This window comes from Amblyomma maculatum, chromosome 1 (genome assembly GCF_055883805.1).
Source record: "Amblyomma maculatum isolate TAMU_Amacu chromosome 1, ASM5588380v1, whole genome shotgun sequence".
Lineage (NCBI taxonomy): Eukaryota > Metazoa > Arthropoda > Arachnida > Ixodida > Ixodidae > Amblyomma > Amblyomma maculatum.
This window is the reverse complement of record NC_139344.1, coordinates 242,231,692-242,251,033: the sequence shown is the minus strand read 5'-3', so window position 1 is coordinate 242,251,033 and position 19,342 is coordinate 242,231,692. Positions and strand designations below refer to the sequence as shown.

General features: G+C 43.9%; 2 protein-coding genes and 1 long non-coding RNA gene across 3 annotated transcripts; all 3 read right to left on the bottom strand.

The window, feature by feature from the left end:
- Nucleotides 1–2,733: 2,733 nt before the first annotated feature.
- On the bottom strand, nt 2,734–6,863 carry LOC146206075 (uncharacterized). The gene is made up of 5 exons (XR_014703238.1): nt 6,781–6,863; nt 5,833–5,992; nt 5,453–5,564; nt 5,067–5,128; nt 2,734–4,036 (listed from the first exon to the last, which is right to left on the bottom strand). It is a non-coding gene; the product is annotated as an uncharacterized LOC146206075 (long non-coding RNA).
- A 5,515-nt stretch (nt 6,864–12,378) lies between these two features.
- On the bottom strand, nt 12,379–15,739 carry LOC146206074 (uncharacterized). Its single transcript, XM_084608474.1, has 3 exons — nt 15,601–15,739; nt 13,390–15,060; nt 12,379–13,298 (listed from the first exon to the last, which is right to left on the bottom strand). The coding sequence occupies exons 1-3, from the start codon at nt 15,737–15,739 to the stop codon at nt 12,379–12,381; spliced, it is 2,730 nt and encodes a 909-aa protein (XP_084464600.1).
- A 30-nt stretch (nt 15,740–15,769) lies between these two features.
- On the bottom strand, nt 15,770–16,585 carry LOC146206073 (uncharacterized). Its single transcript, XM_084608464.1, has one exon. It carries the CDS (start codon nt 16,583–16,585, stop codon nt 15,770–15,772), a length of 816 nt encoding a protein of 271 aa, XP_084464590.1.
- Between the last annotated feature and the right edge of the window lie 2,757 nt (nt 16,586–19,342).

The window sequence follows — 19,342 nt, the reverse complement described above, 5'->3', positions numbered from 1 at the left end:
AATTTTCACTTGCTCAATTATTCACATTAATTACTTGATCAATGACACACACTAATTCTTAATTAGCATCATCAAGCAATGTCTTTACATTCTGGGCATTTTGGTGCTTTGAACCACCCTCTTTCTCATTTTTATTTTTTAAATTATTTCATTTAATTGATCAATTACTATATTTTCTTATTTTGCATCAACAAGCCCATGGCTTTTCAATCTGATAATTCTGACACCTTTTAACCCCCTTTTCCAAATTTTTAATTTATTTCATCAATTACAATGATTTCATTATTCGTCACCACCTGTCACACCATTCAGTCATCAATCACTAAAGCCACGAATTACCTAGATATAGGTTTTTTTCTTTTTTTTTTTATGCAGCCCCCTTTATTTCCAACGCGCGGTGCCGAGGACGACTACTACTAACGACGATGCAGGCGGCTTTTCGAGCGAACGACCTCTATAAGCTATCGCTATGTGGCTGATATTACACATTAGCTAGCTGATAGCCATGCACAAGCAGATTTACTGACTAGTCATAGAACAGGAGTCTCAAACACGCGGAGCTGCGTGGTGCTTCCCGCCACTACCCAAAATTTCAGCCTTTCTTTGTTCCCCAGACACCTATCATACGTGTCATATCTACCAGCAGACTTATTTTACAACTAAAATAAACTAAAGGTCTCGTCAACGGGCGATGCACGTTCCTTGCGCGAATGAATAATGAAAAAAAAAAAAAAAAACTGTGAAAAAATTAGCTGTGGTTTAGCCTGTGGTTAAACCTGGAGTAGGATGGATAGAATATGCTACCTGGAGTTACGCGAAATCATTCTGCATGGCTACGCCTGGTTCGACTTCAAAGTAAAGACATTGCTTTGGCGCATAGTAGTTTACTCTATGGTTTCAGCTTTATTTATGTCATAGGTGAATCGCTTCACGTATGAGCACCGCCCCTTGCATCTCGTCGTTGACCATTCTCACTCGGGTGTAGAAGACTTCTAGTGGTATATATGACGTCTTTACGTCGAACTCCGGAGCACACCGTCGTCACAGCGTTTGAACGAACGACGGAAAAAATGTCCTTGTGACTTGTTTTTCACGGCAAACCACTCGTCTGAGCTGGTTATAATTGTTTAAATAGAAATCTGTCCGATAGCAACTCGCTGTTCTGGTTCGTCTCCAACTACCGAGTTATCTGTCTTCTAAATAGGTATATATCCACATTAACCTCGATTTGTTTTCTTTTCCACGTCGTGAACTACATAATTTGTTTTTGAATAACATGGTTTAAGTTTCATTATGTATACATATTGCTGTTTCGTGTATTCTCTGGTGTTTCCTTGATGAGCTTGTTTTTAAAACTGTGTACACTTTTGTGTTGCCTCCCTGCCAATAATTAGGATTGTAGACTCTAAAAGCTGTGTTAGATGGGAAATAAACTTTGACTTGACTTGACATTTACTTCTTCGTCTTTTTCTTTTTTCTTCTTCTTCTTCTTTTACTTCTACTAATTTTTTCCTCTTCGCCTTCGTCTTCCACGGCGCCGACGGCTTGAAAACCTACCGCAATGTAGCTTTCGCTACAAAAAAGTTACTTGCGCGGAAATGAAAAGAGGCAATGGCTGCTCATTAATTCTGCATGAACTTCGGACGGATATCAGCTGCTTTCAATAGCGACGGACCCAGACAACCCGCCCTCATTTTTATCTCCAATATACATTTTCTAGTAGCTAAATAAAGGTACACTACGCTACCCTTGAGTATTCGCCGGTGCCTGAAAGAGCGCCAACTCGGGCCTCTCCTTTCAAGGGGGAGGGGGACATTAAAATCAGCGAGCCATGACATTTTAATTCACGTTATCCCTAGGCCACACAGACACGTTCATACGGGGCTTTATATGTGGGCTGGTAGCCTACGCTATCGCTTCATGTTAAGTATATGAGTACGCTATACTGTTTCGTCGCTGGCTGCGCTCGCTATAGAAAATAGGAGGGTAAGCGGCATCCAAGCAGATGCACACGCCGGCGCGAATAGGAAGAAAAGGGTAGTTTCCGCACTGCGCATGCTCACGGCATTAAAGTGGATTCTGCTTATAACGCTGGTGAACTTTCATGCGTTCAACGAAACACTGGTTGTGTTCGATGCAACGCTCGCGGTCGCCCGCAGCCCAAACCTTTCGCTCCACATTCGATTCAGCAGCGTTGACCCCCCCCCCCCATTTTTTTTCTTCTCGAGATAACTGACTGCGGGGTTAAGTGTTGCATCTTTTCACTAGCTCATTTTTCTATAGCTTGTATTTATTAATTGTTATTTTTGTAATTTCCGCTTCCTAACCCCGCGAAGGAAGAAATTTTCTCAATATGCGACTGGCTTAATTATGAATATGATTCAGTTTGGGGCCAGACACTTAATTCTTGGTTGCTTCCCAGGAAACACAAAGCCATCTTCAAGACATCTAGTTCTCTGCTAGTTTAGCCAAGCAGGTTGACTACAAGCCGTCTTCTTCAAGCCATTAGCTGCTATTAGCCGGCTTCAAGCTCAGCTTTTTTTCTGCTAACGCTCCCTCCAATATAGTCTTGAAGACGTCTTAGTAAGCTTCGGCCAAGAACATCAGTAGATATTGCAGATCTGTGCTGAAATGGCCTTATTGAAAGCAGTCCGATTCACAGCTATTACTGGATTATTTTGCAGTCCATCCACGAAGAAATACTGAATTGTTAAGAATTCTGCATTACGGTTGGAATCTGTACACTCCATGCATGGTTTCAACCCTGCTGCAGAATCGTCTGATCAGTTGAGCGTGTGGTGAATGTCACACTGGAAAGCATGTTAACCAACATTAAAACCAGTAATATATTTATTGCAATTCACAAATACAAAAAGTGTGAAGTTTTCACTCTTTCAGTGAACATAGAAAAACAATATATATGGACAAGTGGTTCAAAATTGAAATAAAAAACTGATTAGAAATTCCAAAATTTCAAATAAATACAGCAAGTATCAATCTGTGACCAATACTTTCAGAATAAAATACAAAACAAATAGAGTTGAAAACGAACAAATACAGAACTATAGTTCAATATTGCGGAATTGCAAATAAACACAGAGGCGTCACTGTCATAGGAACTTTCAGTGATTAGAAGATGTCGCCAGAAATTTCAACAAACCGGATACAAAAAGTTCAGCAGCTCAAACTTTATATATAAAGAGCCACTTGAATATGATACAGCATCTAAACTACAAAGACAATGTTACTGTCACCAGGACATTTAACGACTAGAAAGTATATTACTAAAAATGACCAAACACAGATACATACAACTGTTGCGAAATTCTCCACAGAACTTTCAATAGCTACAAGATAATGATTAAGTTCTCCAAAGTTCAAAAATAGAAAACTGGTTAAAATTTTCAAAATTACAAATAAATACAACAGGTCTTAATATATGGCCAGTACTTAATATATCACAGAACTTTCAATAGCTACAAGATGATTAAGTTCTCCAAAATCCAAAAATGGAAAACTGGTTAAAAATTTGAAAATTACAAATAAATACAGCAGGTCTTAATATATGACTAGTAGAAATTTCAGTTCAAAATTATTGAGACAAAACGCAAATACATACAAATAGTGCAAAATTGTCTACAGAACTATCAACGGCTGCAAGATAATGTTCTTAAAAGTAAAGAACTGCTTATGAACTACAGAACTCCAAATGAATACACGTCTAAAATAGTCACAAAAAATTCCAGTCACTAGAAAATACAGAACAAATTGAATTCAAATTCAACTACTTGAAAAAACAAAAATGTGTGAAACTACCAACAGAACCTTTCAGCAACTAAAGACGTAAAAAGGGCTGCATAGTTTATAATTTATTGCAGAAAATAAAGAAGGCTAAACTGCAAATGCAAAGGTATAAAACTGTTACTGCAACTTTTTGAGAGGCCCGCTGAATGAGTAAGACACACGAGGGGAGCACACCATCCTTGAAAGTGTCGCTATTTTCATCGGCTGTGCAGCTGGTTCAGAAGCTGTTACTCTGCAATATTAAAAAACAAAAACGAAACATTGCGTTTAGCATGAAATAACAAAATGAAAAACCTACTTCCCTCTCAAATGAAATGCAATGCTTAACTTTTTGCGCCATTAACTTGACTAAATACTGACAAAAAGCTATGAAGAAGATCAAAATAACGCTCAACAGAAGCTGGATGCACAAAATATATACAGTCAGCCTGTCAGCTTATTCATCTAAGCACACTGAAGTGTTACCATGAACTCTTCATGCACCAGTAAATGTTACTATGCAATGCTGTCGCGGCGCTCCCACAACAGCGAGAAACAGCACCCTGGTGTCACGAAAAGAAGTTTACAGTGAATTTCATGCCCCCCTGCCCTGGCCTTTAAAAAATATTAAGGCGAAAGCCTTTATAGGCTCATGAGTGTGCGTGCGTGCATCCGCAGGTGTCACACTCAACCTGTCAATCAAATGACATCACCTAAAAGAAAATTTCCCATAAATTTTAAATGGCGCTGGGATTTGAGCTCGGGTTCTCCCGGTTGAGAGTCAACATTGCTAACCGCTCAGCCACGACGCCACAGTGTAGCTGCATTGTTAAAGCGTCAATATATGTGCAGGCATTTGCACATTCACTTAAAGCGATATCGTGATAACTGAAATTAATTAACACTGCACCATTAAAGCTTTCCCTTCACACTTTAGTGGTCCAAAGTGCATCCCCCCCCCCATGCCCCAGAATTTTTCGTTTTACTTAGCCGGCTCAATCACAATCATTGTTCAATGTACATAGCTGCAGAACTGATCAGGTACATTAAATCATTGCTTCAACTACGCAAGCCAGGTTTTAGTTGCACTAATATGAAACCTGTGGCCGACAGTTCCACATTCATTATACATGCAGTTTACAGCTTTGGCTGGCGCATTTGCTATGAAGAGCCCCACCTGGTTCTGTTTACTATTTTGCTAAATGACACTTCTAACTCAGGTGAAGTCTATGGTATGTGTCTGTGTATATAATGCTCTACAGCATGTAGCTGGAAGCACTCACCTGATTGACCACCCAGTGTTACTGGCTCTTCCGACAGGACAGTATTTGCATCAGAGTGTTGCCTGAATAAAAAATGCAACAATTGAAAATGTGTTTTTAGTTATATCCATATCAATGATGTAGAAAGCTATGTTCATGTAAAATAGCACACAATTTTTAGAATCATGTTCACACTGCTGCTTTATACAAAGGCACACGCACACAAAAGAATGTTCCCATGGGTCACAAACATTAGGGATTCAGCTAAAAACATGCTACAAATGGCCCACAGCAAATGGACATATGTGACTGCAATGCATTTCATGTTACCATAATGCAAATGTCACAATCATAACAGTATGTTATGTTAGTGATTCTTTAAATAGAATTATGAATGGACAAATTACCTTCTAGAGGCTGTTGTCACCCTCAATGTGCAATTCTTCAGCCATCCTGCCGCTGCTTGTTGTATCGTGTGGGAATCGGCAGAGGCATAGCGCCTGTCCACTCGTATAGATTCTGAAAAGAGGCACACCTTACTGAAGGATTGCAGGCACTGTCCAACAGCTTATTTGAAAAGTCTTAGTGGCTCATGCCATGAAATGAACTCCAGTTTGGCTAAATAGTAACTGTTTTGGCATTAAGAATATAACATGTAAACTATTATACCATCTATCATCTTATGATAATTTTTCAAATTCAAGCTAACAGTGCAGGCCCTACTGGCATACTCATAGGAATGAATTAATGCTCATGCACTATTTGTAAAAGCCTACCAAATACACACCTTCAATCACACGGAAGACAAGCAGGTCTTTCAAGCTTCTCTTGCCCCGCTGCCCGAAAACGCTGAACATCTTCCCCACTTCGTCGGTGAACACTGTGCGCAAGATGTTTGCAGTCAAAGCCCTGATGTTTTTTCCACCTATCAGTGAAAGTCGGCGTGCCTGAAAAAAATATATATTGAACGATATTTCCCAGAGTAAAGCAAAACAACTTCACATATTTTGGGAGCATATCTTCTGGTACAGATGAATGAAGAATTGCTTTAGCTTGGTAGAGCTTGCCTCAATGTGGTGAAGGCTAAACCCAGCTTAAATACGAATTTATATTAGAGAACTGAAAAAGCATGTCTTAGATGAAGGCAGTTTTCCACTACATCAGTTCTTAGCATTCACTCAAATGATAAACAGCATTTTGTGGCTACGGCCTAACACCATAAGATTTTTTTCTTCCAGAAATTTGAGACCACAACCTTCATGCTTTTCTGAAATATGATATATAGTACTGAAACCTATAAGTCTACACACTTAAAAAAAAAAAAAGGTCACTGCAGCTACCATTCTTGCAGCAGTGCATCCGTCAATGTGAGCACTGATGAGGGTGACTGGAATTGGTGCTTGCGCTACTCCATTACTTGGTCTAATGGTGCCACCACCATACATGCATAACACTTCATACCACTTCAACACTTTGCTGTCCTTTGCTTTTTGAAGTTTTCCTTCTCAAGAACACTATCCAGCTACGGCATGTATGTCAAGGATACTGAGCTTTATTTGTTCAATTCCAACTGCAATAACTGGATTAATATGAATAGTGAAACTGCATTTCTCGCTACCAAGCGATAAGTCCTCTCCTTACCTGATACACTAAGTAATGCAGTATAGTATTAAATGTATTCTGTGCATCCCGCAAGCCCTCACTCTTAGACAGCCATAGAGTCACATTTACTTACCAAGCTTGTTCTCACGGCTTTGTCGCCAGCTATCTGGGACTCCAAATAATTTATGTCATCTTCATTTTTTAGAGCAGCTTTAAACGAATGTCTTCACAACTGTCATCTTTTGTGCTTGTAAGCAATTTGAGGATCTTTTCATTTTGCTGTTTAATGTGCTGAACTTCTTTTAGCAGGACATATGTTGCATCTGAAAAAGGAAGGCCTCACTGTACACTTCACAATGTTGGCTATGTTTGAATCTACATATCACAAGAATTTATAGTGAGCAACGACTGTAAGGCAAGCGTGATTAGAGAGCGTGAGCTGTACCTATACCTTTAGAACAACTTTCGCTGCTTGGCCTTTCAACTATGGGTTCTTCAGAGCACGAAGTATAATGGGCACATGTTTTCGGGCTCTGGGCACTTTTCTTAACAAATTGTGTCGAAAGACATTTTGCAGGGACACGCTTCTTGGGGCTGCAAACCACAACAATATGCCAAAATCACTAAGTAAGCAATCCAGATTTGTTCGTTAGAAAAACAAATTGCAGAAATGCAATTTCCTTTCAAATGACAATAGCATTACAACCAATGCTATCATTATAGAGATTCACCTTGGCAGCTTGCATGGCATCCCTTCAAGCTCACTTTCATCTTCACTGCTTGATATAACTCTAATAAGTTTCCGTCGCTTGCCACGTCCTCTATCTGAAAGGTGAGAACTATTCTCTTAGGCAGCCATGAGGTGCACAAGAAGGGGTTTGGATACTAAATTAACTATGCTCATGAGATGCTGCAAGATTTACCCATCATCAAGACCTAATAACAAACTCAATGTAACCCACGACATGGGAGTAAACATCACAGCAATGACAGCTACAATTGAGAAATTATTGGTATAACACCTGAAAAGAAAGATAAAACAAGATATTTCCAGCATTGCGATCTAATAAAGTGTTTTGCTTCTTTCAAGCAAACATTCTACAGTACCTTAGAGGCACGAACAGACAATTAAATTCATTTTCATGCCTTACTCTCATTAATGTAAGGTTTCTGCAGTGAAATGCGTGAAGCACAAAATGCATTTGTTGCTTAATTCATTTCAATGCATCAAGCAAAAAAGTCGAGGTGACTCTCTGAAGACTATAACAACACCATCTGGTGTTTTTGTTACCATAAGTGTTAAAAATCTGTGTCTAAACACACATTAATGTGAATGTCAAAATGTCTGATGCAGTTCTTAAAGAACATACTGCATATGATTCTTGAATGCTACCTTCATCTGCAGATGTCTGAATGTTATCAGTGGCTTCAGCACGAGCCAGGAGTGCACGCGCAGTCTTGTATGAAGCTAGAATAAAGGCAAAAATACTGCTTGCTTAATTAGCCGACATTACACAAAGAGTAGGTGCTGCTCTAACTTAAAAAACTATCACGCTGCTTTGGTGCCTATGCATGGTGTTTTCATTGCCCATTAGAAAGTTGTTTCTGATGCCTTAACTGATATCTATGATCGTTATGGCTTAGACCAAACCTGTTATGATTGAGAGTCAATACCACCATGCCACAGCAACAGTCCTATTAGGAAGCAGTAGTAAACTAGCAAATGAAGGCTGACCACCTTGCTTTAATGGGCACTTTAACCTGGGAGGTCAATGCAAGAATTTAATCAAGACATTAATACATTATTACTGGCATTTTCTTAATGATTTGCTCTTAGAACAACACCACGAATGACCCAGTCACTCCAAGAAAAGTAGGAATGCAAATAAGCAGGTTCGAAGAGAAAAATGTTGGCAAGCGACTTACATTCTAGACGAAGGACAATAATCTTGTGGCGAGAATATGATTCATCCGGAGTTTGCATGTGCTCAACAGCTTTGCTTATTGTTTTGGAGTTTGCATGGCTAGGCCACAAGCAGTCCTCTCCATCGACCCAGTTTGTTGGTACAACAGCAACAGAGTCATCGCTGGCAAACCGCACCACTGCATACATCTGTCGATGAAAGTCGTTAGTGCCACCCACAGGTTCTCACCTGGGATCATTTTTGTGAGCAGTAACATAAATATACCTTCTAAACATGCCTCACAAAACATTTCACTTTGTTTACAACATAGAACATGGAGTTGACTTTCCAAATACACAAGGTTAATCCACAGCAACACAGAGTATTAGGGGAAGTGTAAACACAGTGCCTTGTAAAAATAAACACAAATCTAAACATATTGTACAGCACAGATTACAAAGATACTGTATCAATTCACAAAAATCAAGAAAGCTGTCCGACATTAGATGCAACAGTGATACCTCCTGCAAAGACTAAAAACGGGCTTCTGAATGAAGAAGTGGTAGCACAACATACGCATTAGGTGCGCTATGATGGGGAAAGAGGACACATTTGCATTTTATGTCGGCTAAGAGCCATGCCATAACATGAGATAGGTTCTGAACAACAAAGATGCCCAGTTCAGAAGAAATAATAGGCTTGGAAAACATAACTTCTGAGGACTGAAACTTCTGGCCTATTACAACTTCTTGACCAACCCTGTCAAACGCAAAGTTGGAGACAAGTATTACACTGCTGTCTGAGAGCATACAGCAATTGTCACCAAGGCTGCTCTTCAAAGTGAATGTTTTAAACACTGCGATACGATTTTCAGGACCTTTGAATGTTGGTGGCAGTGGGCCATCAGCATGCGGTTCCTTGAAAACCACACCAGAGGAGGACGCAGCTCCTTTTGCTGGAAAGAGTTCCCCAGACCTCATCTTCTCATGAATGCGGTTCGCAACTTCCTCAAGGGGTTTTTTTCCACTTCGGACAAGCTTTTTCAAACTATGAAGGAAGCTTTCCCCAGCAAAAGCGCTGTATGTATCAAGGCAACCATGTAAGAGGACATCGCCTGCCAGATGAATCAGCCCATGAACGTTATAGCTCATGTGACGACGGCCATACAATCTGTGCACACAATTTACAAAGTAAAACAACAAGTCTTTTGCAAAGCTATTCAGTGAGATGCATAAAGAAGGGCTAGCCAAGATTCGTACAGCAACATGGAGAACAATAAAATGCTCATAACTCTTACGAGGTAAAACAGGCTTCAGAACAATGGGACCTGCATAGAGAAGGAAAGTACGCAACTCAGTTGCCTTCCAGCGATCAAGATGCTTTAAAGACCGCAGTGGGCGAGCGAACTCCAGGCACCAGTAACTTTTCAAAGCAAGCAAGGACTCTGAAAGCTGTGCAACAGCAGAAGCTGACAGACGATGGGGCAGCTCACCTCTTGCCCATAACAAGAGGAACTTTTTGGTGACTCCTATGCATACCAAGTGCATATAGTCCAAAGGAAAAGTTGAGACTAATCCAATGGGAAGCCTCTCAAGGACAGTGCTGCCAACATGGTGTTCTTTCTGAGTTTTGCTAGCAAAGTCATCATCTGTGCGAAGGGGTGCATTTGTGCGAGTAAAAACAACCCTCTGATCTACAAATTCTCCTTTTTCTGTGCACTTAGTGCAACTGAAATAACCAGAGTGAGTTTTCACACCTAGCACAAAGGCTCGTGCAGGGGCGTCGCATACAAAAGCTCTAACTTCTATAGTGAATTTTCTGCCCTTTACACAAAGTCCACTCTGATACAGACTGCACATTTCATCAACAAATGGAGTGAGAAAGGTGTCTGCAGACTCTGGTTTTGACTCTCCATGGTAGCAGCCGACAACAAATATACCACTGTTTGGGATTCCCTCTGCCCGACATAAAATAGGCCAAAACTGGCTCGTAGAGCTTTTCGATAAAGGAATTCCGTCAATGAAAAATGTTAGCTTGAGACATGATGGCGCCACTGAAATGTCTACAAGTGCATTCAGCAGAGTCATCAGACAGGTTTCTACTCCCATATGTACATAACTCCCTGGTGGCACAACAATAATATCATGCTTCCTAGGTGTTCCGAGCAACGCCCTGGCATCCGAAGGCAAATTAGCGAAGCATGGGCAACAGTCGTGCGTTTTCAGTTTCTTTAAAATATCACTGACAGCCTTGAGGCCCACCCCATTTCGTACTGCCCAGCTTCTCAAAAAGTCGCTCATGCTTTCATGACCTTTCTCATCTGAACACACACCACCAGAAAAGCTAGTACAACTTTCACTTTGAACAATGCCAGGCACAGCAGACACTTCTGTTTCTAATTCCACACAGTCTGAATCGGAACTGGAAATGTTGCCTCGTTCTTGATTAGCTGTGGATGGGTCGTCTGACATAGTGAACACATTCGCACCGACAGTTTGCAACTCTGAACATCCCGGTTCTTGATTAGCTGTGGATGGGTCGCCTGACATAGCGAACACATTCGCACCGACAGTTTGCAACTCTGAACATCCCGGCACCGGCCCTTGCTGAAAAGGATTCGCCGAAACCGATCCCTCGGGCGACGGTTCAGCCATCGAACGTATGCGCCGACGCTTCTGCCACCGAGACAGTTCATCGAAGTTTTTAGTGCGCCTCGAAGACATAAGAAAAACTCAAAAACTCTACCTTTTGAAATCGAAGTCTTGGCGTGCTGCCGCTAACACAAGCACAGCAATCGTTCCGACGGAGCAGCTTTTGGCGCGAAACAGCATAGCAACAAAACTGACAAAACGCGGCCAGTGCGGCGCTCGCAGCGCCGCGACGCATCTGCACAAAAGACGTGTTTTCAGTGCAATGCGCTTATTAAAACTAATACCAACAAAACTTTGTATATCAGAAGTTTTTACTTTTAAAAATGTAATAACAAAATTTACTTGCCAATTTGTATGCAGCTCTATACTTCAAAAGTTGAAGAGCAAGAAATGAAGGTGTGGTGGCGCTACTTTATTTTTGAACAAATGGCGGGAAAACGTGACTTTCGCGCAGTATTATATAAAATATCTGCGTTTCTATAAGTGCTATCCGGACGTGTCTACTTTAATGCTCCCTGCAACATTTTGTAAGCGCCACGTACGTGCAACTGAGATATATGTTAATTTTTTTTTCGCTTGAAGCATACGCGGATCTAATTAATGAAGTATGGGTTACCATATTACAGGCACAAATGCCTCGAAGAAAAAAAAAACATTTTTTTTTCAGAATATTGCATCTCATTCAAGCATGCATGCACATTATTGTCTAAATTACGTCAATAAGGAAATGTCTACAAGGCATCAAACTTGAGTTGTCTTCTAGACGCCTATAAGCAAATGTCTACTGTTTTACTGTTGTAACTGATTCAAATCGTTACGGCTGTTGTAGTTTTAAGATAACTTCGTTTATTTACAACAACAATTGAGAATCAAATACAACATCTTTAAGAGGGGAGCAAGAGCTCGGAAATACACATGCTTATCGATGGAGCTCCCCGTTCGTTCTGTTTGCCCGCATTCATTTCTCCCTCCGGTCGGAGGGGTCCGCGGTCCGCTTGTCCCGGCGTTGGCCCCTCTCTCATGGCATCCCGCAGAGGGTGGCCCGGGGAGGAGCTGTCGCCGGCCATAAATTACTGAAAGGCGCCTGTTTAGTGTCAGGCGAACACTTTACACAAAGGGGGCAAAAAAAGGAGAGAAAAACGCAAGTTTCAACACTGCCCCGCCGAATGAGCTTGCTCATTCTCCGTTTTCGAAAAGCTCTAATGGGTACAGTAGCTGAACGGGGCGTCGTATCGTTTTCCCCTGCGACATCCTGACTTCACAAGAGCGAACTTTTCCGTCGCGCCCGGGATTTATGGCTGCGATGATCCCGCTCTTCCAGAGCAGTCGCGGCCGGTTCTCTCGGACCAAAACAACCTCTCCAACTTGAGAATTCGCGGAATTGGTTCGCTTAGAGGCGTACGCAGAGCGCAGCTGCCCCAAGTATTCTCTCTGCCATGCCTGCCAAAACAAGTTCAAGATCTGGCCTCTTTTCTTCCAGAACGCACGCAGCGAAGCCGCGGACGTCTCAATGGCTCGTGTTTCAGGCGAAGGCAGAGCAGTTAGGCGTCTTCCGGTTAAGAAGCTAGCCGGTGTCAGTGGGGCGCCGTCCTTAGGGTCCTCGTAAGTGTACGTGAGGGGTCTGGAATTTATCACTGCCTCTACTTCGGCCAAAACGGTTGACAGCTCAATAGCGTCCAGACAGTGAGGTCCGATCGTTTTCCTCAGCGCGGTTTTCACGCTACGGACTAGCCTCTCGTAGAACCCGCCCCACCACGGCGCCCGCTCAGCGATAAATTTCCATTCTATGCCTGAATTGGCGAAATGGTCCTGTGTGTCAGGGTGTCGCAGGAGCTTCCACAAAATGCCCATATCTTTCGAGGCTCGTTTAAACGAAAGAGCATTGTCTGAGTAAATGATTCGGCACAAGCCCCTTCGCGACACAAATCGTCGGAACGCCTGGATTAGACGCTCAGTACTCATGTCCACAACAAGTTCAAGATGCACGGCTCGCGTCACAGCACATGTAAATAGCACAATATATGACTTCAGCGTCCGACTGTTCTCCCTCACCATGAGGGGTCCGGCGAAATCCAGGCCCACGACCTGGAATGGGTCTGCTTGGGACGTTCGATCAGGTGGAAGGAGCCCAGTCGGTGCATCGAAATGAGAAGCACTATACCGTCTACACACCACACACGACCTCACCACACTTTTCACCAGCTGACGGCCGCGCACAATCCAGTACTTCTCTCGAAGCTGCACGAGTGTGTCCCTGGCGCAGTTGGTCCCACGAAAGGGTCTCTTTCCAAATCACTTGAAATAGCGCCTTTGCCCTCATCGTGTATGGGGATAAAAATCCAAGAGGGTCGTACAATCGTGCCGTTGTTTGCAGTACAAAGCGCTTGGTGTTTATCCTTTCCTTGGAGAATTCACTGATCGGGTCCAGGGAAAAGGTGAGAATGTCTTCGTTTGCCTGCCAGGTGAGACCAAGCACCTTTAACAAGTCCGCTGGCTGACCTAGCGGCCTTTCGTTCGGGCAACTTTCCTGGAAAATTGACTTCATCCTCTCGCTGTTCGATCCCCATTTATGCAAACGCATTGAGGCTGCTTCAAAAATGCCGTTCGCCTGCTCGTAAATTTCTGCGGCTTCTTCATCGTTGGCAGCGCCACACAGCAGGTCGTCGACGTAAATGCTTCCCTTGAGGAGCTCAGCAGTATCAGGGTATTGGTCTTTGACACTGTTAAAGTGGTGTCGCAGCGTCGCCGCCAGCAGGAAGGGACTAGACGTAACTCCAAATGGCACGCGTGCCATTCTTAACACTACGGTTTTGGGGAGCTGTTTGTCCGTCTTGGGGCTGCTTTCATACCACAAAAACCTCAATGAATCCCTGTCTTCAGGAGCCACCCTAACTTGTAGAAATGCCTTCTCCACATCGGCCACCAGCGCGATTCGATGGCGTCGGAAATTCAGCAGCAGCCGAAGTAGTTCTGGATTTAAATTTGGTCCGCATTCTAAATTCTCATTAAGAGATTTTGCTCCCAATCCATGAGCCGATGCGTCGAAGACAATTCTCAACTTTGTCGTGCTGCTGCTCTCACGAAGTACAGGCTGGTGGGGCATATAGTAAATATGTTGACCGTCGCTACAAGCCTCATCGGGCACGATCTCCGCTATGCCTTCGGTCACCAAGCGTCGCACTTCGGCATCGTACTCACTCATTAGAGCAGGCGTCCTGCTCAGTCTTTTCCCCAGCTGGCGGAATCGTTTTTCTGCTACTGCTCGATTGTCTTGAAGATCGACTTGCTCCTTCCAAGGAAGCTTCACCTCATACCGCTGATCAACAACCTTTACGGTCTTGGTAAAGCCTTCCCAGAGATACTTGTCGGAGGTATCTTCCTGTGTGTTGGAGACTCCAATACTTTCCAACTCCCGGAAACATCTCAAAACAGGTTCAACTTGGTCTGCAACCGTAGTTCTTAGCACGACTGCATGGGCGCAAGTGACATCTTTGCAGGGGAATGGCGTTTGCCCCTGCACTGCCCAGCCGAACACTGTTTCGAGTGCTGTTAGCCTGTCGCCCAGTTTTTTAACCTTGCCAGTTAGAAACTCCCAAAAGTGATCTGAGCCCACCAGTACGTCGATCCCTGCTGTATTGGGATAACAGCATTCGTCACCCGGTGGCAAAGAAAGCTCGTGGAGATTCTCTATAATTCGCTTATCTGGACAAGGAATGGCCTGTTCGCATATTGTAGGCGTTTCTAAGGCTTCAAATTTGAATTGAGTGTTGGGATCATCCTTTGCCAATAGACACACCTCAACGCGCCGGAATGTGCGCTGCTTTTGCTGTCCTCCGAAAATTCCAATCGACAGTATCTCTGTTCCGAGCAATTTGCAACCAAGTTTTTTAGAGCAGTCTTCTGTAATGAATGTTCTCTGACTGCCGCTGTCAAAGAGAACTCGGGAAACCTTTCTTGATTTACTTCCCTTGTTCAGGGCTGTCACGGTAGGCATTAAGACGGTGCGGTGACTGGGGTCTTCTGATCCTGAAGCATGCAGGTTTATTGGTTGCACCCCTTCGTTGGCCGACCGTGCGTTTTCGGCTTCGTTGATTGCAGGGTCGCATAACGCTGTTGCATGTCTGCGCTTGCACCTTTTGCAGCTGATATTGACTCTGCATTGCCTTGAACGATGTCCATGCTTCGTGCACCGAAAACATCCGCCTTTCGCTGTTAATATCGCTTTTCTTTCTTTGACTGACATCTTCGATTGGCACTCTTGGCTGTCATGACCTTTCGATTTGCAAAATACGCATTCCATGCAGGATGCTGCACCATGCAGGGCTGAGGCGGAAGAAGGGTGAAAGTTCCCTCGTTGATTCCGGGTCTTGTGCCCATCAAAATGAGGAGAAGGCTTACCATGCGTGTCGTCGGGCCTGTCCTCCACCGTCCTCTCGCGGCTCTGCAGCTCGAAGCGGAAAAACCTCAGCAGAGATTGCAGAGGCGTCACCTGTGCGGGGTCTGATGGCGAGCTCGTTGACCTAGAATCATCGCTCATCGTTGACGCTGTTGCCTTGTGGGCCTCACATTATGTGCTATGAAAGTCCAGGATCAACTCCTTCGGCATAGCACGGAGAAGGACGGGATACAGCATCGCCTGGTAACCACCTTCGTCGATGCCCAGCGCCTTGAGTCCCCGCATGTGAACTTGTACATCATCATATAGCCGCCGCAAGGCCGCCACGTTCTTCGCAGATAACACAGGTTTCACATCAATCAGGCCTTGCATGTGATCTTGAATCAACGCTTCCTGATTCCCAAAGCGCTGCTGCAAAATGTCGACCGCGTCGTTGTAGCAATCACCTGATGCTTGCAGTCCGGCGATTGCTGTCTTGGCCTCCCCTGTCAGCAGCGTCTTTAGGTAATTTAGGCGATCTATGTTGGAAAGATCTGTGTTCTTGTGAACTGCCACCTCGAACTGTTCCCAGAATGGCTGCCAGTTTTTCCGTTTGCCGTCGAATTTGGCCAGTTCCAGCTTCGGAAGTCTAATTTTCTGAGCCGCGGGACTGGTACCAATTGAAGCTTGATTCCGGATATCTTGAGTCCTGATTGCGTGTTCAGCTTCATCTTTTCTCAATTTTAGACGGCAGATGCAGGTAGTCACTCTGTCGCTATATTCGATGACTTGTTCAAATTCAGCTTCTGCTTCATCTTCTTTAACGGTAGGTTCTATTGCCGCATCCACATCGATAAGCTGTTGCTTTACCAATTGTAAACGTTCGATGAGAACGCTCACCTTTTCGATGGTGGGTAGTGGTTCAGCGCCCAAGATGTCGTTCGTTTCTTTGGTCAGCCGCGTCGCTTGGCTTCTGATGGTCTTTCTCTTTTTCCTCAGAACATCCATGTCGCTGCTGTCGTTGGTCGTTTAGTCGCTGGGTCCGGTCGATAGTCCTGATTTCCGTTCCCGGGTTTCGGCACCAAATGTTTTGTTTTACTGTTGTAACTGATTCAAATCGTTACGGCTGTTGTAGTTTTAAGATAACTTCGTTTATTTACAACAACAATTGAGAATCAAATACAACATCTTTAAGAGGGGAGCAAGAGCTCGGAAATACACATGCTTATCGATGGAGCTCCCCGTTCGTTCTGTTTGCCCGCATTCATTTCTCCCTCCGGTCGGAGGGGTCCGCGGTCCGCTTGTCCCGGCGTTGGCCCCTCTCTCATGGCATCCCGCAGAGGGTGGCCCGGGGAGGAGCTGTCGCCGGCCATAAATTACTGAAAGGCGCCTGTTTAGTGTCAGGCGAACACTTTACACAAAGGGGGCAAAAAAAGGAGAGAAAAACGCAAGTTTCAACATCTACAAGGCATCAAACTTTATATGTCTTCTAGACGTCTGTTTTGTGGCTAACAGAAGCCGTAGTCGAGTTTAGACGGGTCAAGCTGAGTCAAGCTGTCTAGTAGCCGACATTGGTTTCCTGGGTTGTTTTATTCTTTGTAGTGATACGTAAGGACCGAATGGTATTCGGTTATAACCATTAAATAATTTGTAATTGAATTTCTTCTCTCTTGTTTTGCACTTTCCCTATAGTTGCTGTAGTTAATGTTAAAAATAATTTCAATTCGCGTTGAACAAAACAGTTTTAAAGATAATTTCTGCGATATTCCATCAAGATAAAAATACTCAAGACGGCTCTTTATACACATAAACGTCAGAGCCAATCAAAAAAATTTTAATCGAGTAGTTCTCTTTTTTTTTTCTTTTTTAAAGGGAAAAGTTATTTCTTGAAGTCCATAACCAGCGACAGTGGCAGGCACATATCTCTTTCTGGTCATCTCTCTCCCCTCAATGGCTGCATTCGCTGCAAACAAACGGGAAAGCCGGACCTGCGCCGTGCCGTTTTGGAAAATTTGAATATAACAATTATCAAAATTCTGACCAGCATCCTTGGAAACTGTCTTGCATGCTTGACTACTAGAATGGAAGTGAAAAAAAAAAAAAAGGGGGGGGGGGGCATTGTGCATGATGCCAGGCGAGGATGCCACGACGTCACTCAGACTAGGAATTCTGGAGAGAAATTAGAAAAGAAATTGCACCCACCACGACGGAGGCATCAATGCTGTCATTGATTTGATTTTACTCTCGAGACACGACCTTCCATTTAGACGGCGGTGTAGCATTCTGTCATAAACACTGCGTTTTACATTATGTACAGGGCTGTGAACTGGAAGGTTTACGGGCGGCTTTTCGGTGAGGATATCTGGCTGAATGGTTCCTGGCTGCCGCGCGGGACCGAGTAGGTGCAGTAGAATGGAAGACAAAGTGACTGTCGTGACGCTGGGGCTACGTCGACCCGGCCTTCACTTGGTAGCGTGCAGAGACTCGGGGTTGAAGTAGGATTGAATCTTCGAAGTTGGTGAAATATGTACAAGCAGGTTTACTGGCACTTTGAGAAAACGTATTTACAAGAATATTTACATGAAGAAGAAGGGTACATCAGCAAAATGACAAGCGTTAAGAGTTCATAGCGAGAAGCGACTGGATGAGCCGTTTACCCAGGGCCCAGAGCGACATTTCGTGCTCTGCAGCGTCCTTAAAACCCCCCTATGTCCAGCCCCTCTCTGAAGATGTTGACCAACCAAATCCAGGGCACGCCCCTCAGGTATCGGCATCCAATCGAACACATCACTGCACTGATGGTCTGAAGCACTGACTGGTCCGGCATTCATTCGTTGGGCGTGATCACTTGTTGGCGGGAAAAGCTTGGGAACGGCGAGGAGAGGAGGTACATTTCTATTCTTCAGCAAAGAAACCACAGGCTGGTTCTGACAAGGGGTTTTACTTCTCAGAAACCCGAGTGCACGTGGCGCCGCATAGGGCTCCCAACATTGTCCCTTTTCGACAATGGCAAATCTTTCCTGCATTCCCGGGAAATCACTTAATGGCCGTATGAGTCATGCTCCTTTCTTGTCCTGCACGTCAGCGGACATGTCACTCTGTCGTCTCCTTTGGATAGGAGGCATTCATCACTGGAGGATAGCACTTCTCGACTGGAAGGGTGAACAAAAGAAAGAAAGCACTTCCTGCTATTTCCCGCAGGGGGACGTTTCTTTGTGTTTTTCCAGACGTTCTCTTGACAGGGTCAGTTTGGCATTTGCAGGTTGTCCACAAAGCAAAACAGGCTTACAAAACAGAATTCCTGGAAACAGGCTCACTTAGAGCCATTGGACCATCACCACATATTCACAAAACTTATCCATGCCCACAGGCGAACAATAGAGCGCGCAAATGCGGATGCTTGGTCGTAACAGCCTCCTCCCCCGCCAGAAGAGACTCGGAGGGCAGCAGTCCCAGCTGCTGCATGAAGAGACGACTTAATGGCCTGCACGTGAACGCTTGAAGCTCGCTGTTGCTTGTCGCGTTGTCTTGATTGTTGTAGGCCAAATTGCTCGAGCTGTCTGAAACTCAACCACATGTCGAAGCAAGCACTCGGCTCCCGTCTGAAGAGACCAGGTCAAAAGAAAACTGCCATTGTTGTTCGAGAAAAGCCCACTCTCAAGACGTTCAGGACCCACGTATTCCTAGAAAACCAAACGTGCTGCTTTACATAGTCACACATATACAAGCGCACGAAAAAAAAAACCTGATTATCAATTTGGATAC